Here is a 23749-nt window from a genome sequence, read left to right on the forward strand (position 1 = left end):
CAAAAATGGTCTGTAAAAAGTGAATATTCAAAGTGATGGGCGGTTAGCTAAGCAAAAGAAATGGGCATGGCTGCATGGGCAACCATGGGCAAAGAAAAGGAGTGTTCGTTTTCACTTTTAATTTCAATTTACTACTGTCTCATGATAGTAACAAAGTCATCGTTATCATATGTCTATTATTATTTCATTTTACAACAAACATACATATTATAACCGGAAAGATCGTTTTGGGCTCAAAATGGAAATTCAATCATTATCGCAGACAGCTGCCACCAATGCTATCTTACGCAGATCAATCTGATGTAGCAGCAGCTTAGGTTATATCTTCATACAGATAATAGTGAAATCAATAATAATTCGATCGATAGTAGTCAACTTCCATGTTCCAGGACTAGTAACTCGCACATATGTATCATGTTTGTGTGTTATATTATCTTACCGACCAGTTTTTCACTTTATTCGGACATTTTTCGTTTTAAAAACAAAAAAGACAGAACGATTAGGTTTAAATGTGAATCGATCATTTTTATATAGAATATTAATTCGCACGTGAAAAACAACTTAGGCTTTTTTTTACCACACGGCGCTGTATGATTGGCTCTACTATAAAGTTAAAGAATAAAAATATTATGATCCTAATAATTACTAGCACTATATATACGTAGCCACACTCTAGGTTGCATGACTCACAAATCAACCATAGTCACTTATTCTTTCTTCTTATTTTTGAGCAAATTTTGTTTCTTCCTTTCATATTGTGAGAATGTCGAAAACCAATATGAAAGTATGCAATAATTATTTTCTGGTCGATCCGACCAAAGCAAGTTTTCTTGATCTCCTTCTTTTGTTTTCCTCCAACCTAACCAGCGCAAGATTCATCGATTCTCCTCCGGATACGCTGAAAAGTTTCCGGAGAAGTTTTACGAGTCGATGGATCATTGTGTTGGCCATTTTGCTTCAGAAGGTTTTAATGCTCTTAAGAAAACCCGTAGCGATCCTAGGTGGTTTTCTAACGTATTCGCTCAATCTTCTTACGGCAAATGGTGGCTTCTTCAAGATGATACTAAACCTTTTGACAGGTGAGAAATCTAACAATATAGTTTACCTTTACTTATTCAGTTTTTTTCCCTTCCTTTTCGTGCATGTGATATAAAGTATCCCAACAAAATTTAGATATGTAAAATCATATAGAGTTCCACATATTAATATTCCCCATGGACTTTTGGACAAGGAGGACCAATGACACTAATTACCTCAAATCAAACGGATTCGAGACAGACCGAAAATTCTACATGCAAGACGATATAGCACATATCAAAACCCAAAACGATTTAACAATATTTAATCAAGAACTTAGTTTGGTTAAAAAAGAAAAACAGAGTTTAATCTCCTATAAGGTCTTAAGAACACTATTCAAATTTTGAGACAAACTAATCCAACTATATATTTTGGTTTTTGTGGATGGTGTTTCACAAGTATTTTTACAGGACTAACTCAAAGGCTCGAACTTGTTACAGGAAAGCTGGTGAAGCCTGATAAATCATCCGCGGCATATACGTCGTTTATAGGATGCTCAGATCGAAGAGTTGAACTTGACGAGAAGATAAATGTTGGTACCGTCGAATACAAGGCGATGCTATCAATGATGGCTTCTAAGATCGCTTATGAGAGCAAACCTTTCATCATATCCGTCGTCAAGAACACTTGGAAGGTTAACTTCATTCTCCTCTTCTTCTCCTTCTTTTAATTAGGGTTATCTGTCTTATACTCTCATCAGTATAAATAATCCTTCTTATTATTGGAGAAAAAAATAAACATCCATAAAGTATAAAAATCTAATAAACTTTTTCATTCTCTAGATCTTTCTTATCATATACAAAAACCTTTGCGTTTTGTTTCTCATGGCTAATAATCAAATTAAATTATAAACACGGTAAATTAATGTACTTTACTTTCATGTACGTTTGTTTTACGTCGCACTCTCACTGTGTGGTTTCTATCCTGTGATGCAGTTGGACTTGGTGGGTAACTACGACTTTTACAACGGTAAGTTAAAAGCTATTTTTTTTTCGGTACCAGCTATTTTTTATATTTCTTTAGGAAATGTTATTATTTTCCCATTTCAGAGTAAGATTTCTTTAGGGCACTATCTGTGTGCGATTTTGGCTTAATTTAACTTCTTTTGGTGTATAAATAATTAAAGCCAGTTAAATCATTTTAATCGTCCATATAGAAAACACAACCTTGAAGTTTCTACGTAGGACAAGCATACTCGTAGTAGGATGAAAAAAAAAAAAAAGAGAGAGACGTCAAGTTAAAACTTTTATCAAAGAAAAGGAAAGAAAAATAAAAGCAAAACGTAAAGATCTTTCAGTTTTCCAATGAAAAAAAAATCATATAAATGGCTTTCATTTTCTCAATTTTGATAATACGACAGAAACAAGTCTACGAGATCATCATCATGATGCTTATAAATGTCAAATAGCCAAATAGGTCTCTCTATGTTCCATATCGAGTTGTACAAAAATGAATGCCAACTATGCAAGAGACCCTACTGATTATAAATGTGTCATCTGTCGGATAAATAATAGATGCATATTTAATGAATGTAGAATAGAAATAACAAGTACAAGTGTCTTCAGTTTTAGTGATAGAACTTTTTTAGATTGCATTTAAATTAACCATCTAACAAGTTTACTATTTAAATTAATAATATAGTTAAAATATTGCTAGATCAACTCATTTTCTACGAGTACGTTTATTTGTTGGAATCCCAGTTAAAGTTTAGGAGGCATAAATTTTAATTAAGATTAGGAGTAAGTCAATAACTGTGGGACTAAATTTATCAAAATTTAAAGATGTTTAAAATTAAGATCTGAGTATCCACGGATCTATAAAGATAGTATGTAGATTTATTTAGTATATAACTTACATACATATTCTACAAAATTTAAACTCCAATTATAATAATATATATACCGATGATGATAGTAAAATTTCTTAGGCTACATAGTCTTTTAAATTTTAATTAGGATATATATATATATATATATATATATATATATATAAGTATTCGTTAACCTTTCGTATATAGTATATTAAAAAATAAATTTCCGAATATTAGAAGTTTATAATTTTATTTTATTTTCAAAATTTTAATCTCTGCATAGAACGTATGAACTTAAGTTAACATATTATTTTAAAAATATTTTTTTATGATTTTATTTGTTAGTCTGGTGCATCTGTGGCTAATATTCTAACAGAATTGGATAATATGTTTGTTGTAATTTTTGTTTAACCTTTTTCTTTATCATGTCTTAATTCTCAAGAGAACAAATATAAGATTCCAAAAAAAAAAAAAAAAGAGAGAACAAATATAATAAGAACAAAACTGGTGACCCAAAATCTAAGTCACGTGTTTTGTCCGAGTTTAGCAGCTAAGATTCTTAAAGTCAAATGCTGCATGATAGTAGTTCGATTTTTTTTCTAAGAATATTATAGTAGATCAATTTACAGAAAAAAAGGAAAAAAAAATAGTAACTTTTTCTCTTCAAAATTAATCGTTACTTTAGCGATTAAACATAAAAGTTATATCGATTAACGTCAATAATATATATTTTTTTCCATGCAATTATTGATTCTAAAATTCTTGTTTTCTTTTTCTTTTCTAAAAAGATCTTATAAGTGTTACTATCTTTTCTATTCAGACATCATCAAATTTACTTCTCGATATATATTTATGTATTTATGCATAACCTTGAAATAGTTTGAATATATAAATAACATTTGAAAAATCCCTAAATTCTAAGTTTGTATTTCTGTGGTCAGCTTTCCAAGAAAGTAAATTGACGCAAGCCTTCGTGTTTAAGACGTCGAGCACCAACCCAAACCTCATCGTCATCAGCTTCAGAGGAACTGAACCTTTCGAGACTGCTGATTGGTGCACTGATCTGGACGTCTCTTGGTACGTACTATATATACGTTCTATATATAGGTCTACCGTCTACATCAATACATAGTCACTCTTATTAATTCATATATACTTCCAAATTTTAAATTAGGTACGAGATGAAGAACGTTGGCAAAGTCCACGCAGGGTTCTCGAGAGCTTTAGGCCTCCAAAAAAATGGATGGCCCAAGGAAAACCTAAGTCTCCTACACCAATATGCTTACTACACCATCAGACAGATGCTTAGGGACAAGCTTGCCAAAGACAAGAACCTTAAGTTTATTCTAACAGGTCACAGTCTCGGGGGAGCACTAGCTGCTCTTTTTCCGGCGATCCTAGCGATTCACGGTGAGGATGAGCTGCTAGATAAGCTAGAGGGAGTCTACACGTTTGGACAGCCACGTGTAGGAGATGAAGACTTTGGGGAGTTTATGAAGGATGTCGTGAAAAAGCATGGGATAGAGTATGAGAGATTTGTCTATAACAATGATGTTGTGCCTAGAGTGCCTTTTGATGACAAGATTTTGTTCTCATACAAGCACTATGGACCTTGCAATTGGTTCAACAGTCTTTACAAAGGAAAGGTAAATTAAAGTAGCCTCAATCCAATTATTTGTTTTTTTTCTTGCTAAATTATTTAAAAAGACGTAAAAAAAAAAAGAATATTTAAAGGTGACATGAAGAAACTTTAAATTTTTCTTTTTAAAGAATTGTCCATTTTCACCTGAGATTGACAACTTATCTATGTTTAGTTTCCTAATTGTCTTTTTTTTCTTTTAAGAGACTAAATTAGGCAATATTTTTTACTAAAACTAATTACAACTTGGTCCGTATTTTAAAAAGTTAACAAAGTAGTACGTCTGTAATTAAATCTTAAACCCTAATTCTCTATATATAAAGCTAAAATTCAAAAATTAGATCCTAAATCCGAAAACTGTATTTCTTATTTTTTATATAAAAATAGTCTATTTTTTAGTTTACACGTTTTTAGCATTTTTTTCTAGATTGGTCCTTTTTATATTCATTATTGGTGCATAATCATGAATGTTTACGCTGATTAGGTAAGAGAAGATGCACCGAATGCGAACTACTTCAACTTGTTGTGGTTAATACCGAAGCTGTTGATTGGTTTGTGGGAGTTTATAAGGAGTTTCATATTACAGCTTTGGAAAGGTAAAGAGTACAAAGAGAATTGGATGATGAGGTCGGTTAGGATTTTGGGAATAATAATCCCTGGTGGCTCTAACCATTTCCCATTTGACTATGTCAACTCCACACGTTTAGGAGGCTTGGTTCGACCTCCTACTACTACTACTCCTGAGGATAAACTTGCCCTCATTGCTTGAATATTGCAAATTGAATAATCCTACCCACTTTATCTGCTCTTAATGAGTTCAATAATTGTACAAGAGCTTTAATTTATTATCTATTATATGTCTTGTGTATGTGTGAGTTTCTTTATACCATATGTACGTTGTTAACACTATATATCTACCTTTCTTCAAGTTCTGAATTAGAATAAGATAGAACCAGGTACAAAGTATTTCTCATGGATTACACTGTCACCTTTTGTTTATTTTATTTTTGGTCACCACACTATCTCCATTTAATTTCGTTTTCCTACATACAATTTCTAAGTTTTGAATCGAGTGATTATACATAAGTAAAATAAAATAATTAACCCCTTTATACACATGGTAATGGTAGTAAAATTGCACCTGAATCTTGCAAGATTGATTAGAGAATAAATTATCTTTTTTTGGGTGGCAAATAAATTATAGAAGGTCATGTCCTGGTCTCCTTGAGATTCTTCTCTTCGTTATATGTGGTAGATCTTTCAATGAAAATCGATGTATATATGCGATATGCCTCTCTTTTTTTGGCTAAAAATGCGATGCCTCTTTTATGTGGTGGACTGGTGGGTCTTACGCTGACATGATGCCTAATGTATATATAGGCATGGCGTTACAATGATATCTATCTAATTGTGGAATCATCCTAAATTATTACAAATTTTATTTGACATATACACAATAGAAAATTAAAACTAAAATGTAATGATCGACTCTCTAGACTTTAGTCTTGATTGGTAAGGCGTGTAGAAAATGGGTATAGCCCTTTCGTCTATATTTTTAATTACTGCTTCCAATTCAACTAATTATAATGTAGAACCACTACAAGAAAACAGTCAATTTGCGATGGAAGAATATATCATAAATCCCTCGCAAATCGATAATAGCAAAGGATTTGCGAGATACAACCGTTCCTCGCAAATCGTGTCTCGCAAAATGGGTAACATCGCTAATCCCTCGCAAATCTCACGTAAATTGTGAGGGAATAATTTCCTCGCAAACGACACGCAATTTGCGAAGGACTATCTTCCTCGCGGATGTAACGCACATTGCGAGGTATTATTTTTCTCGCAAACAATACGCAATTTGCGAGGGATTACTTTCCTCGCGGATGTAATGCACATTGCGAGGGATTTTGTACTCGCAACTGTGAAGCAATTTGCGACGAATTTGTCTCTAGCAAATACGTTGCAACATTGCCATAGTACATCCCTCGCAAATTGTTGTGCATAAATTAAAAAAAAAAAGAACAGAATTGATACTTAATTTAAATCATTATGTTTGATATTTTGTTGTGAATTTAAAATCGACAAATAAAATTCTAAATAAAATAAAGAACAGAATTGAAAATCAAGAAATAAAATTCTAAATAAAATAAAACATAAATATTACAAAAAGACGTTGTGTTTTAGTTTTTCCCTCACAGGGGATATAATCAGCGAGAAAAGAGTTTTTAAAAGGATTGAGAGAGAGAGGTCACGTTTCTGGTCCCAGTTTGGCTACCAGTTTCTCCCGTTTCACCGGTGTTGCCATCTGGGTTGGTGCCATCTGGGATAGTGCCCTCTGGGTTGGTGCCTTCTAGGTTGGTGCCTTCTAGGTTGGTCGCTTGTTGGTTGGTCGGGTTCCGGAACTTGGCAGCAAACTCATGATTTTTTTCGGCGAGGTAGTTGAAGTATGCATCGTAGCTATGCATTCTTTGTGTCTGGGTTTGGATAAACTCCTCAGCTGCAGCAAGTTTCTGAGCTAATATAACCGGATCATTAGCTGGAGACGGAGGTGGTGGACCGCTACTGGTAGAGGACGCTTCAAACTGCAGCGAACCAACCCCAAAAATCCTGTTTTCTTCTTCGGAGCAACCTAACAACAAAACAACAAACAGAATCGCAAGTTATCACATACAAAACAATCAAAAATATCACAAAACAATTGCAAGTTATGACATATAAAAGAATCACAAGTTATAAAATACAAACCATCAAAGATATCACATACACAAGAATCACAAATTATCACAAACAAAACAATGGTAACAGTTCAACCATAGAGTATTTAAAACCAACAGTTCAAAACAATGATAACAGTTCAACAGTTCAAACAAAACAAACGCAAGATATCACAAAATCATTAGAAATACAATCATTAGTAAACTTAACAACACAGTTCAACCATCAGTTCAATATAGAGTATTTAAAAAACCAACAGAACTTCAAATTTGAAACTTACCTCAGTGTAAATTTTGTTTTTGATATGAATGGGCACCCCACCAGAAGCAGAACTCTCTCCATTATCCCCTGTACACAGCTCAGATTCCAACTCTTGAATCTTGGACGACACCTCATTGAACACGGACTCAGACTTGCCATCAGTAAATGAGCCATCCGGTTTTTGAGGAGTGTCTTCTAAGATTCGTAGAAAATCCGGAGTTAGCTCACCAGTGATCTCAGACTTGAAAAAAAAAGACATTGATTAGTTATAACAAATAAAAGAGTTCAGAAGGCATAATTATAAGAAAAAAAAAACTTAACGGACTTACATGCTTTCGAGCACGGGCTTTAAACGACGTTTGGCCTGAACAGTGCTTGTATATCCCGGTGCCATCCGGATCATGATAGCGAGCATTCCGACTGTGGTTTCTCTTGATTTCTGATTTTGGATCAAGCCAATACCGAACAAGACCAGCCCATACTGGAGGATCAATCCACCGAGGTTTTTCCTCATCACCTTTAAGCTTCCACTTTAACTTCCACCGTGACACTTGATCACACATCCTGTCCTTCAACTTGTCCTTAAACTCTTGCCTCACTCTATCATTTATGCAACAATCCCAATTGTATATTTGCTTGCAAAAAAAAAAAAGTATTAGTCTATATTTATTAAGGCAAAGAAAACATATTGAAAATAGCAAACAAAGAGACTTGACTTACCGCAAACGTTTCATACCAACGGTCTACCACTGCAGTCGGCGTCTGTGTCCAATTGGCATGGGGCTCTTTGAAATCTCTTTCAAATATGCTTTGAACAGTAGCCGCAACAGAGGAGTCTTGGTCAAACCTTCAAAAGAAATACAACTTTCAGAATCCATACAAATAAAACTTTTTAATTATATTATCAAATTAAAAACATAAAACAAACTTACCACAGATTTCTCGGAGGTCGGCGAGGATCTAGTTTAGTTAAACCAAATCGTCCAGGACTATCGAGTAACTCCTCCAAAGTCAGGTTGTTGAGATGTTGGGACATGACTGTAGAGGAGGAACGCGCGGGTTGAGATGCAGTAATGTCAGGGTTCGGCGCAGTGCCACCATGCGAATGAGATGGTGAAGGCGTATTAGAAAGAGGCGTCACAGCCAGGGGTTGCGAGGTTGCACGGCGGTTATTGTGAGAATCGGGGTTTGTGTTGTTAGAACCAGAGGGACCGCGACGATTAGAAGCAGTGGGAGAGGTTAAACCTTGATCCGTCAGGAATTTTGTGTAATCGTTGCCTCCAAAAATCTATAACAAAAGAAAATCGAAATCAAAATTAGTAATTAATACAAAGTGGTATTATCAGTAACATGCATAGATCAAAATCGAAATTAAAACCAAATTAGGGTTTATAAACGAAATTAGGGTTTATACATAAGGAAATCAAAACCAAATAAAAACGAAAATTAAATTAGGGTTTATACAAAATGAAATCAAAACCCAATTAAAAGGAGATTAGGGTTTATACAAAACAAAATCAAAATCAAATACAAAACCAAAACAAAACGAGATTAGGGTTTATAAAAAACGAAATTAAAACGAGATTAGGTTTCTACAAGACGAAATCAAAACCAAATACAAAACAAAATCAAAATTGGATTAGATTAGGGTTTATACCTTTCAAAATGGGATTGAAGAAGAAGATCGGAAGACGAGAAATTAGGGTTTGCTATTGAAGAAGATCGGAAGACGAGAAAAGCATATCGGAAGAGGAAGAAGACTAGGGTTTGATCAGAGGAAGAACCAGATCAGAAGAGGAAGAAGATAGTTTGATCAGAGGAGGAAGAACCAAATCGGAAGAGGAAGAAGATGGTTTGATCGGAGGAGGAAGAAGAAGATGAGGTTTTGTCGGCGACTGGTTTGAGCTTCGCTCAAACTTGATTGAGTTTGTATATATAGACTTTTTGGAAACTCGCAAATCTCTCGCAAAATTTGCGAGGGATTACCTATGCGCCCTCGCAACTATGTCGCACTTATTAAATATGGTGAGAGATTTGCGAGGCTACTGGTGTTCAGGGTTTATGATTTGCGAGGGATTAACGAAGGTCACTCGCAAATCCCTCGCAATATAAGCTAGACTCCAGTTGTGTAGGATTTACGATTTGCGAGGGATTAACTAGGATCACTCGCAAATCCCTCGCAACATATTAAATATTTGCGAGAGATAAGCTAAAATCCAGTTGTGTGTAGGGTTTAGGATTTTGCGAGGGTGATGTGTGTGGTTTTTCACTTCAAAATCTTTTACCTTAAAAGACCACACGACGGCTGAAAGTGCACAGCTAATCGGTAGTAGTATTTAAGGATCGATCCCACAGAGAGAGAGTTGTTGTTTAGAGAATCCGTCGGAAGAGATGTAAGGCTAGGACTCAATAAAATGGGAGTTTTAGTGTCACGGTTGTAGTAAGCAAATAAACGAAAATAAAAGCAAGTAAAAATAATAAAACAAGCGTTGGGCATCAAGAGAAATCGCGGGAGTTTGATGATCTATCTATCTAGGAAAGTTTAGGATTAGTTTGTTTATCTAAAGATCGGACTACGAAACATGAATGAACCGTTAACTTATAGTTCACAAGCTAACCGTCTAAGATCTCTACACTCCGTTACTCAACTGTCGCAGGCAACGACGCATAGATCAAAGCATTTAAAATAGGTTCGATTCTAATCCATGAAATTTCATAGGTAAGGGATATGTGCTTTCTATGACTCCTCACACATCTAAGCTAGGTCAAGCACACATGCAAGCTTTTGGCAAAGCACACACACTTTAGATCATAGTTAGTTCATGAGGCTAACTTAAAGCATTAAGCAAAGACTTAGAATTAAAGTATAGAATAAACAAGATATAAATCTAACAAATCCTAAAAATTGCCACCTAAACTAAGATCATCTCCCCCCTTTGATCCCTTTAAAGCCAACTAGAAAACTACTCTAGCATGTTTAAGGGAATCATCAAAGCAAGGTTTAAAAAACTCATAAACATAAAAGAATAAATCGAGAAAAGAGATTTAGATATTACTTCAATGGTTGTCAAACAAAGTTGTAAGGATCTTCTTCCTTTAGAAATAAAGAACAAAGCAAATAGAATGGAAAAGAGTTGGTGGATCTCAAAGCTTCAAAGAGAGGGACGCGAGAGGGCTTCAGATCGTTGGCTGCTCCTCTGGTCGTGATCTCTTGGCTGCTCCAAAATGTGCACACACTAAACCCTAGGGCTTAGAAGAGTATTTATAGAGTTTTGTCTAGGTTTAAGGTTTTGTAAGGGTGGAAACATCTTTTCTTCTTGAGTGCAGGACAAGGGGCGGCGTAGGAATGTTCTAGAACATGGTGAAGACTTGGACTGGGCCACCGTGGTGGTCGCTGGTCAGGCCTTCAAAAAAGCCCATTGGCTTGATGGTTCTCCTTACGTTGGTTTATAATACGTCTAGGTAAATCGGGCATAACTTACTGCAGCTTGAATGTATTGACTTGATTCCACCGCTAGGGAAAAGATGACTCTCTTAGCTTTCCACAGACACCAAGTACGTCGAAATGTGAGTTGTATAAGTTCTTTAAAAGTTGCCTGTACTGTAAAGCTCTGAATCTTTCCTAAAACGTATTTTCCTTGTCTTTTGGTCCTTTTTGCTATAAAACCTGTCAAACCTTCTTGAAACCTAAAATATTTGATAATAGACCTTAAAGTCTTGAAATCATACTAAATTCTTCCTAAATGCATACTAAAACTATTGCTAAAATGGGTAAAATAATGATGTTATCAGAGGGATTACCTAGGGATCCCTCGCAAATCCCTTGCAAATACTTAAATATTGCGAGGGATAAGCTAGACTCCAGTTGTGTTTAGGGTTTAGGATTTTGCGAGGGATTAACGACGAATTTGCGAGACCTTGCAAGCATTCCCTCGCATATCTATCGCAAATCCCTCGCAAATCGATAAATATTTTTTGAAAAAAACACAAGAAAAACCACAATTGCACTGGCAAATTCATCTTCTTAACTACTAGAAATTCCATTATCATCATTAGAATCTTCTCCATCGTCAGACAATTCAAATTCTTCTAATTCAAGCTCTTCTTCAAATACATCATCAACATCTTCTACTTTAGGGTTTAGTGGATCATCATGTTAGGGTTGATGATCAAGTTGTGTTGCAACTTGAAAGATGTTAAAATTTCCATTGCAAACATATCAAAAGAACATGTTATCCACATTGATACACAAAAATCCATTGCAATGTGCAAAAGCTTAGGGTTTGAGCATTTAGTGTTTAGGGTATATAATTTGCGAGGGAGTAACGACGTATTTGCGAGAACTAGCAAGATTCCCTCGCTAGTGACTCGCAAATCACTAGCAAATCAATCGCAAATCCCTCGCAATATTTAAATGTTCAAGGTATCGTCGTAAGTCCCTCGCAAATAATGTTTAGGGTATAGGCTTTTGCGAGGGAATTATGACGACCTTACGAGACCTTGAGCATCCACTCGTAATTCCAACGCAAATCCATCACAAATTAATAAATCTTTTTTTTTAAAGGGAAAAAAACAACAAAAACTACAATTGGTCAACCAGATTCATTTTCTGAACTACTAGAAATTACATTATCATCATTAGAATCTTCTCCATCATCGAACTCTTCTAATTCGTCTAATTCACCCTCTTCTTCAGAAACATCATCAACATCTTCAACTTGCCTGTTTTGTGGATCAATGTGGATAACATCTTCTGTTGACATGTTTGGAATGGAAATTTCACCGACTCTTTCTTGTTGCAACACGACTTGATCATCAACTAACCCGATTATACGACCTCGAGGATTAATTTTAATGACTGATAACCACAGTTCACGTCTTGGCCTTAAACGAGGATAGGGAAGAAAGCTCATTTGTTGTGCTTGTGATGCTAGGATGAAAGGATTAAATTTGGGGTATGATCTGTTCGCATTCACATTGACAACTCCCCAATTATTTACTCGCACGCCTCGGGCCGATGGATCGTACCAGTTACACTTGAAAAGTACGCATCTCAGATTCAGAAGGTCTGGATAATCAACTTCTAATATTTGTTGCAAAATGCCATAGAAATCGCTATCACCAGCTTGTACATAGATTCCATAATTTGCTGTAGCTTTGCGACTTCCATGTGCGTACGTATGAAAAATATAACCGCGAGTAAAGTACATCGGCGCAGTAGTGATCTTCGCTCTTGGTTCTTGAACGAGCTCATGCAACCAAAGAGGCAAGGGTTCATTTCCACATCCATTCTGAACCTATATAAAGAAATAAGATATTTAGACCATAAGTTTATTTAAATTTTAAACTATAATACATATATAGTTTAAATTTATTTCATATATATACTTACATAGTATTTTAACCAATTAGCGAAATCCCGCTCTTTGTAAGCCTCATAGTCAGATTCTTCTAAATTAGGATATGCTTCACGAATCTGCATTTCAAAAAGTCTAAAAAAATAGAGATATGTTAGTTCGTTATCTTAGAAAATAAAATTAATTTTAGTTTTTTAAAAAGAATACCTTTCAAAAGGTTGAACATAATCTAGATTCCTCAAGATGTAATTGTGAGCTGCTCGACAATAGCTATGATCTTCCCACCAAACTTCCTTTAACTTTCCAGCAAGTCTTCCTATCTAAGCAAAGATATCTGGAACATCAGGAACATTATATGTAGGTGCAACGCCTCCGTCATCATATCATCAAGTACGTGTTTTATTGGTTCTCACGGTGGGGCTAAAGTAGTTTGATGTGAAGTGAGACGTTTCCTCGGTTAAACTCCCGGCGACTATCGACCCCTCAACTCTAGCAAGATTTTTGGCCTTTCTTTTAAGAGATTTCATAAACCGCTCAAAAGGATACATCCAGCGAAATTGCACTGGCCCACCAAGATCAGTTTCATGTGGTAGATGGATTGGAAGATGTTCCATCATGTCAAAAAAAGCAGGGGGAAAGATTTTCTCCAAGTTACAAATTAACACTGGAATATTATCTTGTAACTGCTCTATGCCATCACTGGTCAATGTTCTATTGCATAAGTCCCGGAAAAAAACTCCGATACCTATAAACCAATGTATAATAAATTCGTGGGTGAATTAGTTTATCAATATATAAATAGCTTCATGAAAGTTTGTTGGCAAGAGCTCAAGAAATATAAATGGTAGTAGCCGTTGCATGAAGACATGACAATCGTGGCTCTTCATACCTGAAAATTTTTGGCCTTGCTCTACACATCTTGAAAATTTTGAGACAAATCCATCTGAAAACTTCACTTCAGATTTAATCCACTCGAATAACACCTTCTTAGCCTCTACTGACAATCAAAATTGGGGTAATGGTAATTTCCCATCTCTTGTAAGATGTAAATCGATCCTTGCGCATATTTCCGCCAAATCTAACCTAGATCTCCTGCTATCTTTTGTTTTACCCTGCACATTCAGAAGCGTAATGATGAAATTATCAAAAAAGTTTTTCTCGATGTGCATCACGTCAAGGTTGTGCTGCAATAGAAGATCTTTCCAATCTGGAAGCTCCCATAAAATACTCTGCTTGTGCCAATTGTGAGGGCTTCCATATCCATCTGGCACGTTTGCTGGTGTGTGATAGTTACCCCCACATTTACATGTTTCTTGAGCGCCATAGTAATCAATATGCTCAAACAAATCATTTCCAGAGACATAAGTTGGTGGAGGAACACGCACAACTTTGTTCTTTCTAAACAACTTCTTGTTCTTCCGGTACGGATGATGCAAGGGAAGAAACCTACGATGACAATCAAACCAAAAAGGTTTTCGCCCATACTTTAACTGAAATGCATCGGTACGATCCATACAATAAGGACATGATAATCTTCCGTGTGTTTTCCACCCAGATAACATTCCGTATGCAGGGAAGTCACTAATCGTCCACATTAGCACTGCCCGCATATTGAAATTATGTTTTCGCGACGAATCAAACGTCTGAACACCTTCATACCACAATTGCTTCAGATCATGAATCAGAGGTTGCAAGAAGATATCTAGAGCTCGCTTTGGATGCTTTGGACCTGGTACCAAAATACTCAAGAACAAAAATTCGCTTTGCATACACATATATGGAGGAAGATTGCATGGCGTCAATATAACATGCCATAAAGAATACTGCCTCCCTGACATACCAATTGGACTAAAACCATCTGTACACAACCCAAGATAAACATTCCTACACTCTTGAGCAAAGTCAGGATATACCGATTGAAAATGTTTCCACGCCTTTGCATCAGATGGGTGTGTAATTTCTCCTTCTTGAGTAAAATGTTATGCATGCCATCTCATTGCCGCTGCAGTCTGTTTTGATTGGTATAGGCGTTTCAATCTACCAGCAACAGGAAAGTACCACATCCGTTTATACGGCACTCGCGTCCTTCTTTGAGTAGGCTGATATCCCAGCTTCCTGTAAAACCGACATTCCTGAAACTTAGCATCATCTTTCCAAAAAATCATGCAATAGTCAACGCACACATCAATCATTTCAGATGGTAATCCAAGACTCGCAACCAACTTCTGTATTTTATAGTAGTTCTCAGCCGAGACATTATCAGCTGGCAAATACTCTTTAATGAGTTCAGCCCAAAAATCCATGCAATTCTCACTTAAGTTATTATCAACTTTAATTGTCATCATCCTAGATGCCAATGATAACTTATAATGCCCTCTCTACATCCATCGTAGATAGGTTGATTTACAGCATCTAACATAGCATAAAAACGTTGTGCATCTACGTTGGGTTCTTCTGTATTATTCTCAGGAAATGCAGCAGTAGTTTCATGAAATGCATCATTAACCATATCATGAAATCTATTTTCCTCATTATACCCATAAAAACCAAATTGATCAGATTCTTGATGCCAATAATTACTAGGTTGATCAACAGCATAATTCATACTACTACTTCCAACATTACTGCTACAACCCTCTCCATGACGAAGCCATACATAGTAATTTGGCAGAAATCGTCTATTATAAAGATGCTTCTTAACTAGATTAAATTCCAAATATTTATCGTTGCAACACTTAGGACATGGACAAAATATTGTACCATTTTCACGAGCAAAGTCTTGGTTTGTCGCCTAGTACATGAAAGCGTGCAATCCATCACAAAACTCTCTCGTCACATCACCGGTCTCCGGATCTCTGTGATTGTACATCCACTGTCGCATTGTGTATATCTCATGATGCCCGCCTCCAAACATTATTATAGAATTTAAAAGTTTTTAGGCCTTTTTTTTTCAGCCTTTTTTTCTTTCACAAGATTTTTTTTGGTAGTAAAAGTGTTTTTGTTGCAAGTGTTTTGTGTTGTGGTTTCCATGGGTCATGAACTTGCTATTTATAGGCTTACTAAAAATAACTGCTATGGATTTGCTAGAGAAATTTTCAAGGGATTTGCGAGGATGTAAGGGATTTGCGAGGGTTTTACTATTTTGCCAACAAAACAATTACACTCAGGGAAAACGTGGCTGCCGACATCATCGTCCCTTGCAACTCTCTCGCAAATTTGCTACGGGAGTTGCGAGGAATATTCGCGGACTCACAAAACTGTATTAACTCCCTCGCAAATTTGCGAGAGATTTTGCCGTCGCAAATTTTGCGAGAGAATTGCAAGTACCCTCGTGTTTCTAGTAAATTACTCGCAAAGCCGTCACAAATTTGCGAGGGCGTAATGCTGTCGCAGATTTCCGTTGCAAATTGACTATTTTCTTGTAGTGAACATTATTTTGTTTTGACTTTTTGACATCCAAATTTCCACATCACTCATAACAAGGCTTTGAGTTTTTTCTTTCTTTTGTTCAGATGCGTCTTTGCTGTGTGGTAGATCTTTCTAACTCTCTCAGTCGTTCTCTCACATTGCCATCATTTTGTTTTTTAAACAAAGCAATATTTGTTTTTTGTCATCTGTAATTACATTACTTCAACCGTGAAACCAAAGGTTTACAAATGCTAAAGAGCACCCAGTCTTCCCAACCCTAGTTAGCTATACAAGAAACCTCCAACACAAAACGTTATGTGGGGTTTTCACAAAAACTTTGTTACTAATTTCAAAGGCACCTTCACAAAAAACCATCACTATTTCTCTAATCCACCAAAAGCCTTTGGACACTTAGTACTCTTATCATTCTGCCTTTTCAAACAGGGGACAAACCCTTCTCTTCAGTGAAGAGCCATTGTAACCAGAGCGGAGGCCAGCAGCTACATAAGATTGGCTTCTCATATCATTAGTCACACTTTGAGAAATAAGGTTTGCTCATCTGTTTGCTGCAGACTTCTCTTCTACCATTTTCCAGTCCAAAAAAGGTACCACAAATCTTTTTAACGCTACTATCTGTGGTTTAAAGGAAGGCCACGCCCGCGGTCTGAGCACCGCATTCACGAGAACTTTATCCGAGCAAGCGAAAATGATATTGTCAACTTTATGGCTAGCCATACTCTCCATAGCCCACAAAACACAACAGAGCATAGCATCTTCCTTGGAACGAATATTAGCAAAGTTTCTCCTAATATGTAGCATAACTACTCCTCTGTCATCTTTTAACACCCATGCTCCTCCTGCAAATTGATTCCTATTTGACCACAAAGCTCCAACATTACACTTAAGCCAATTTTGAGGTGGCTTTTTCCAAGTGTCAACTAATCGTTCTTCACTCCTATGAGTGACCGAAAGATCTTTTCTACTTAAGACTCCCCTTGTACTTCCACACTTTGGTCCATATTCTCCACAGTCTCTGCTGCATTGTAGAGTTTCCCTTCAAAGTTAAGAGAGTTCCTATTGGTCCATATTCTCCATAAGATCCACGGGAAGGTTTTTCTTAACTGTGTAGGCCACCCTCTATTGTCTTTATTTTCCAGCAAATTTTACATACTGGAGAACACTGATCCATTATGAAAACCATAAATAGGAGACAGGAAATCTGATAGGGCCTATACCTGTCGCGCTTTCGGGCACAAGAAGAGCGTATGATTGATCGATTCTCCACTTTGTCCACACACTTGACACGTCTCATCCACTCTCAAACCTCTCCCATTCAGAGCCTCAGCTACTGGAATTGCACCACTAAGGACTTTCCATAAGAACACCTTTATTTTTGGATCTGTTTGTATTTTCCACATCAACTTTTTTAAGTCCAGGGTCGATGGTTGCTCTGTTACCTCCAAGATTAAATCCTTATTCTTGATCTGGTAAGCCATCCAATACGCCGACTTCACTGAGAAATCTCCACTTTTATTGTGCTTCCAAACGTAAAAAATCTTTTCTTGAGTTACTAGAGGTTAGATGGCCTTGATTCTAGGGATATCTTGAGGAAAGAAGAGATCCTCAAGTATCTCTCCATACCAAAAGCCAGTCATTGGATCCAGAATATCACTGATCTTTAACCCGATGTCAAAAAATTGATTCTTTCTCCACGGAGCTCTGAGACCATTATCTTCTTTCCATGGATCGATCCAAACAAACATAGAGGCACCATTGCCAACTCTTTTAACCAAACCTTTAGTGAGCAGATCTCTCCTTGAAAAAATGCTTCTCCAAGCAAAGGAGGGTCGTTGGCCCATGGTAGCTTCTAAGAAAGATGTCTCTTCATAATATCTGCTCTTAATTAGCCGAGACAAAAGACAATTTTGATCCTGAAGCAACCGCCATGCTTGTTTGGCTAACAAAGATTGATTTAATAATTGGATATCCCTAAACCCCATTCCTCCATGATCCTTATTTAGAGATAATCTTTCCCAGCTCTGCCAATGAATTTTTCTTGCATGTTCTCCTGAGCTCCACCAAAAAGCCGCCATCGCACTTTCCAATTTTTCACAAGTTTTTTTTTGGAGTTTAAAACAGGACATAGCAAACACTGGCATACATAGGGTAACAAACTTTAGAAGAACCTCCTTGCCTCCTTGAGATAAACACCGAGAATGCCACCCCGATAACTTGCCTTTCAGTCTCTCCTTTAGATAACTCAGCATCTCTATTTTGATCCACTAAAACATTCTGGGAGCCCCAAATACGATCCCGTTCCACCCTCTACCTCAATACCTAAAATCGCTTGTATAGATGTTTTGATGGGATCTGGAACTCTACTGCCAAAGGTGATGGAGGATTTATTCAGATTAATCTTCTGCCCCGTGGCATCCCCATATACCTTCAAGATATTTTGTAACACCAGACTTTGATCCTGAGTAGCTTTACAAAGGAACAGGCTGTCGTCAGCAAAGAGAAGGTGATGAATAACTGGACCTTCCTCTGAGAATTGCATGCCTTCCAAAGTTCCTTCACCTTGAGCTTTATTGAGTAGATATGTCAGTCCTTCTGTGCACAAAACAAAGAGGAACGGGGATAGCGGATCCCCCCGTCTCAATCCTCTCTACGGAGTCATCATCCCAAACGGGAAGTCATTAATCAATACCGAATACGTAACAGAGGATACACATACCATAATCCAATCAACCCATTTCCGATGAAAACCCAAAGCAATCATCAAGCTTCTTATATAACTCCACTCCACTCGATCATACGCTTTGGGCATATCCGATTTAACCGCCATGAATTCTACAGACATCTGAGGGTGCACCTTTACACTATGAGCCACCAAAATATTGTCTGTAATGAGTCTTTTAGGTACAAATGCAGATTGAGTCTCTGAAACTATCTCTGGGAGAAATGGCTGCAACCGTTTCACCATAATCTTGGCAATGATCTTATACAACACTGAACACAAGCTTATAGGCCTGAGATTAGCCATCTCTGTGGGATGATTCGTCTTGGGAATCAGGCATAAATGTGTATAATTCCAATCAGTCGGCATTATACCCTCTTCGAAAAATTTCTGAACTTCTCTAATGACCTGAGGTCCTACCGTTTGCCAATACTGTTGGTAGAAAAGAGCAGACATGCCATCAGCTCTGGGAGTCTTAACCGGATTTATAGAGAACAACGCATCATATATCTCCAGAGCCTCAACTTTTGAAATTAAGCACGCATTCATCCCTTCTGATACCCTTGGTTCCATGCCATTAAACCACTCTTGGAAACTAGCAGGGTTTGACGAGGTAAAGAGATTTCTAGAAGTAAGCTATAGCAACTTCACCCTTTGTAGCTTCCGACACTTGGAGGTTCCCATTAATATCTCTCAATTTCTCGATCCTCTTCCTTTGTCTATTCTCTTTAACTGAAGCATGAAATAATTTTGTGTTTCTGTTCCCACTTCTCATTCACTTCTGCCTACTTTTTTGCTTCCAATAAGCCTCCTCCTCACGGTAGTCTTCTACTAAATCCCATTTTAGCCTATGAATCTTTTGTAGAGTAGGCCAGACCTTTGATTGCTCTTTCTCCAATTCGGCTTCTAGCAACAGTATTTTGTCTTGCGAGTTCAATAAATTTTTCTTCTTCCAAGCACTTAAAGCTTTCCTGCAGTCTCGCAATCTTTCAGCAAACGAAACACAGAGACCAACTCTCCTCTTATTCCAAGTACTAAGAATTGTTCTCTTGACATCTTCTTTAAAGAGGAACCTCTAGTCAAACCTAAATTGTCCTCTATAAGAATTTTGAGATGCCATGAGCTTTATCAAAACCGGTCTGTGATCTGATCCCCTCATATCTAGAAATGCTTGATTAGCCACATGGAAATGTTTTAAGAAATCTTTATCGCCAAAACCCTATCTAATCTGCACTGGACCCAATGGTCTCCTCTTCTGCCTGCCCACGTGAAACGATTTCCAATACTAGGTAATTTTGTCATATCGCACACTCTCAGCATGTCATTGAATGGTAAAAACTCATTATCACATCTTCTAGGCCCCCATTCTTTTCTCCATTAGGCATCAGATCATTGAAGTCCCCAAACATACATCATCTGTCTCTTCTTCCAATCCCAATCTTGGATAACATTTCCCATACATGAGCTCTTTTCTTTTTATCAAGATCTCCATAAACACACGAAACAATAAAGTTGAAAGCTCCAAACTGTACTTGAGCATCCAACAAATTCTTATCCACAAACAAAAAGTACACCGTTACACTACTCTTCCAAAACAAAGCCAAGCCTCCACACTTCCCTATCGGATCTACCGTATATACACGATCATACCCCATCCACTCTTGTAAGTCCACCAGTACATCTCGCCTATGCATTGTTTCCATCAAGAACAACATCTCCGAGACATGATTTTTACGCATCTCCTTTAGACGAGGAATTGTCAAGTCATGAGACCGTCCCAATCCTTGACAATTCCAGCTTATTACGCTCATTGGAAAGTAGACAGTCCCCCCTTTGGGACCACCTCTTGAGGATTATGCTTTGATTGTTTTGCAGTGCTTGTATCCTCATAATCTGCTTTTCTTTTCACCAATAAACCCAGCTGTAACCCATCCCTTATATCCACCTCATTCTTCTCTGAAGCTTTTTTGGATAGTTTTGGCTTTCTGACATTTTTCATCGGTCTCTTTCTGCCCTTTGCCTTCTCTTTGGCATTCTCAATCCCGGAGTAACCAGCCACAAAGGAGCTACTTCCATAAACCGTTGAATTGTGATAACAATCCTAGAGGAACCAGCTTCATTGAGGCAGGCTCCATAAACCGTTGGATTCTTCTGCGGTGGTTGAGATAAGACTAAAGCAATTTGAGAGGCTTCTTGTATTCCCCCTTGTTCCTTCTCCACTAACCACATTCTATCCTCACCTACTGCTTGGTATTTATCGTTCACCATAGATTTTCCCATCCTTTCCTTTTCCGAATCCCCAGCGAGATCATAGATGAAAACTCTACCTTTTCCTTTATTGACATCCTAATGGAAGAAAGGTAGAGGCTCCAATCTCAAGATTGATTTCTGAGCAAACAAATCTCTCTCCACTTCTCCCACAGAAGTCTTCACTTTATCAATCCGTAGCAGTCTTAACCCTGATATAGTCTTGAAGCTGATCAAATCCACAGAAGTCTTCATACTCAAAATTAACAGAAGTCGATCCCCCATTAGGCAAGTTGACTATCTTTGATCTTCTCAAAGGCCTCAAAACATCAAATAATACCTTAACCCTGATATAGTCTTGAAGCTGAGGCTTCTCGGCATCAAACGCAACCTCTGTAACCTGCCCAATTATTTCTCCTAAGGCCGTAAGCGCCTTCTTTGTATAGAAATTAATTGGAAGGTTCCACATCTGAATCCACAAAGGCGTGAACTGCAGGTAATTATCTGGAGGATTCTCGTACCACCGATCTACCACTATCGTCCACTCATTGAAGTTATGGACCCCTTTCTCAAGCACCTCCCCTAGGTCATGCTCCGACGTAAAGAAGACCTGGAATCTTTCCTTCGACAGGGCAACTCCTCTAGTCCTTCCTAGCTTTTGCCATTTGCGAGGCATATTCCGGATCAGCTGATCCATCGGTTGACAATCGGGATTTAGAGTTCTGCCAACCAAGCTTAAAGCATTTTATTCACATGATGAAAACTGCGGTAAGTTAGGGATCTCCTAGTATCTTCTTCTTCCAAAGACATAGCCATGGACGCTCTATCCATAGCAGAAGACATAACCGACGAAATTCTAGATTTGAGATCTAAAACCCAAACACGAAACTTTAGCTTTTTTATCCTGAAATTCTAATACCCAAACCTTAAACACAACCGAAAATACCCCAACAGTATTGAAATTTCTACCCAAAGATAAACTACACACAAAGTAAACTGAAGAACCCTAGTTCCCTTTATGATAAGCTTGGTGAAAATATACAAAGCACGCGTAAACCGGTTGGAAGGTCGAAAGGGAGAGTGTTTTTACTCCAGTCAGTTTCTATTCTATCCCTAATGAAAGACACTAGTTTAGAAAGAGGGTCTTAAGTGAAAAAGAGTGTTTCTTCCTCTCAAGTCTCGGGACGTGATATACATACATTCACATTTATTTAAACAAAGCAATATATTTTTGTTTTTCAAATAAACTATACCCTTATGATAAAGTTTCGGAAGTGTAAAAACATTAACCAATTAGATTTCGACATTTTGTCATCACATATATAAGAAATTCCAAATTCAAAAGGATTGCTTTGATCTCTTTTTTTTTGAGAAAGGTAAATAAAACATATCTTTATTCTCAAACTAAATTAAGCAACAAATTAATAATTACAATAATATTAGCTAATTATAAATACAAGGTCAATTACTTTTCTTCTATCAAAGTGAGTTCTTTTTGTAGATTTCCTAATTTTTAGGAAAACTATTGTACTTGCAAAATTTGAAATGGGTAATTTTTTTGTTTGAGAACAAAAACAACAAAATATTCTTGAAATTACAAAAAAAAAATTAGAAATTACAAAAAAACAAAGATATTTCTACAAAAAAAAAGAGAATACTTTATATACGCATAAATTTTTTTGGTTATACTATAATATTTTTAATAACAAATTAAATATATAAATGTAAAATACACCTTTAACTAATTCTCAGATTCATTAGATCAAATTCGAAAATAATACAATAAACTCCATATTCATTAGATACAAATCAGATTCGAAAATAATACGTTCGAGGTTGGCCTAACAAAATAGTGAGAAATCGAGAATCTGATTTGTTTTTTTTGTCAAAAATTTATATTATTAGAAAGGTTTGGTTATCCTATTTGCATACAAAACTATTTGCGGTAAAGCACCAGAATTTCGTGCTAACAAATCCACTTTATTACTGGAATTAAAGTCAAAGTAAAAGTTTGAAACTCCGCCTTGCTCTTCTGCACGTCATCTATATAGGTCGCGAAAGCTAGTCACTATGCTATGTTTTTTTATATATGCCTATAACACGGGATTTCATGAACATCCGGAAAACATTAAATATATGTTTTTTGCTAAGATAGTAAAAACGTAAATGAAAGTTAGGTGTTTCATAATGAAAGACCTAAGAGATTGTTCCCTGTAAAAAAGATGAAAAACCAAGGAAACAATAAAAACAAACTCATGGGTAGGAAAAAGAAGGATTCTTTAGCGTAGCCAAAGTGGTATGAGATTTTTGTACATTTTTCAGATGCTTCCTTGCGGTGATTGAGTTGATGATTTGCCCGTCTACGTCCTTAAAGATGCTAAGCGGTGGTATCCTAAATTCCTGATCTTATTATGCAACACGTTATTACTCTGCTTCCAAACAGTGTAAACCAAAGCGTGAAAAATCAATAGACGAAGCGTTTGAGGAGAGGTAAC

General features: G+C 36.7%; 3 protein-coding genes and 1 pseudogene across 3 annotated transcripts; 1 reads left to right on the forward strand and 3 right to left on the reverse strand.

The window, feature by feature from the left end:
- Positions 1–354: 354 nt before the first annotated feature.
- LOC104742213 (triacylglycerol lipase OBL1-like) lies at positions 355–5499 on the forward strand. The gene is made up of 6 exons (XM_010463182.3): positions 355–1079; positions 1518–1711; positions 2013–2046; positions 3829–3964; positions 4062–4533; positions 5011–5499. The coding sequence occupies exons 1-6, from the start codon at positions 764–766 to the stop codon at positions 5293–5295; spliced, it is 1437 nt and encodes a 478-aa protein (XP_010461484.2). The 5' UTR covers positions 355–763; the 3' UTR covers positions 5296–5499.
- Positions 5500–12097: 6598 nt separating this feature from the next.
- LOC109128871 (uncharacterized) lies at positions 12098–15776 on the reverse strand (annotated as a pseudogene).
- Positions 15777–16825: 1049 nt separating this feature from the next.
- Positions 16826–17766, reverse strand: LOC147928632 (uncharacterized). Its single transcript, XM_087486223.1, has 3 exons — positions 17506–17766; positions 17261–17391; positions 16826–17141 (listed from the first exon to the last, which is right to left on the reverse strand). Exons 1-3 carry the CDS (start codon positions 17764–17766, stop codon positions 16826–16828), a joined length of 708 nt encoding a protein of 235 aa, XP_087342349.1.
- A 3236-nt stretch (positions 17767–21002) lies between these two features.
- LOC147928633 (uncharacterized) lies at positions 21003–21951 on the reverse strand. The gene is made up of 2 exons (XM_087486224.1): positions 21466–21951; positions 21003–21353 (listed from the first exon to the last, which is right to left on the reverse strand). Exons 1-2 carry the CDS (start codon positions 21949–21951, stop codon positions 21003–21005), a joined length of 837 nt encoding a protein of 278 aa, XP_087342350.1.
- Positions 21952–23749: the final 1798 nt, after the last annotated feature.

The sequence above is a fragment of the Camelina sativa genome, chromosome 14, assembly GCF_030686135.1.
Source record: "Camelina sativa cultivar CO46 ecotype springtype chromosome 14, ASM3068613v1".
NCBI classification, from domain to species: Eukaryota; Viridiplantae; Streptophyta; class Magnoliopsida; order Brassicales; family Brassicaceae; genus Camelina; species Camelina sativa.

Excerpts from the sequence above, each read along its gene's own strand:
- LOC104742213 (XM_010463182.3), top strand. The coding sequence starts at position 764 with ATGTCGAAAACCAATATGAAAGTATGCAATAATTATTTTCTGGTCGAT. Across the intron at positions 1,080-1,517 it reads GATACTAAACCTTTTGACAG|GAAAGCTGGTGAAGCCTGAT; the intron begins GTGAGAAATCTA and ends AACTTGTTACAG. Across the intron at positions 1,712-2,012 it reads TCGTCAAGAACACTTGGAAG|TTGGACTTGGTGGGTAACTA; the intron begins GTTAACTTCATT and ends CCTGTGATGCAG.
- LOC147928632 (XM_087486223.1), bottom strand. The coding sequence starts at position 17,766 with ATGGCTTACCAGATCAAGAATAAGGATTTAATCTTGGAGGTAACAGAG. Across the intron at positions 17,392-17,505 it reads TGTGCCCGAAAGCGCGACAG|TTAAGAAAAACCTTCCCGTG; the intron begins GTATAGGCCCTA and ends TGGCCTACACAG. Across the intron at positions 17,142-17,260 it reads AGTGTGGAAGTACAAGGGGA|GAATCAATTTGCAGGAGGAG; the intron begins GTCTTAAGTAGA and ends GTGGTCAAATAG.
- LOC147928633 (XM_087486224.1), bottom strand. The coding sequence starts at position 21,951 with ATGGATCAGCTGATCCGGAATATGCCTCGCAAATGGCAAAAGCTAGGA. Across the intron at positions 21,354-21,465 it reads AGCTTCAAGACTATATCAGG|GATGTCAATAAAGGAAAAGG; the intron begins GTTAAGACTGCT and ends TTCTTCCATTAG.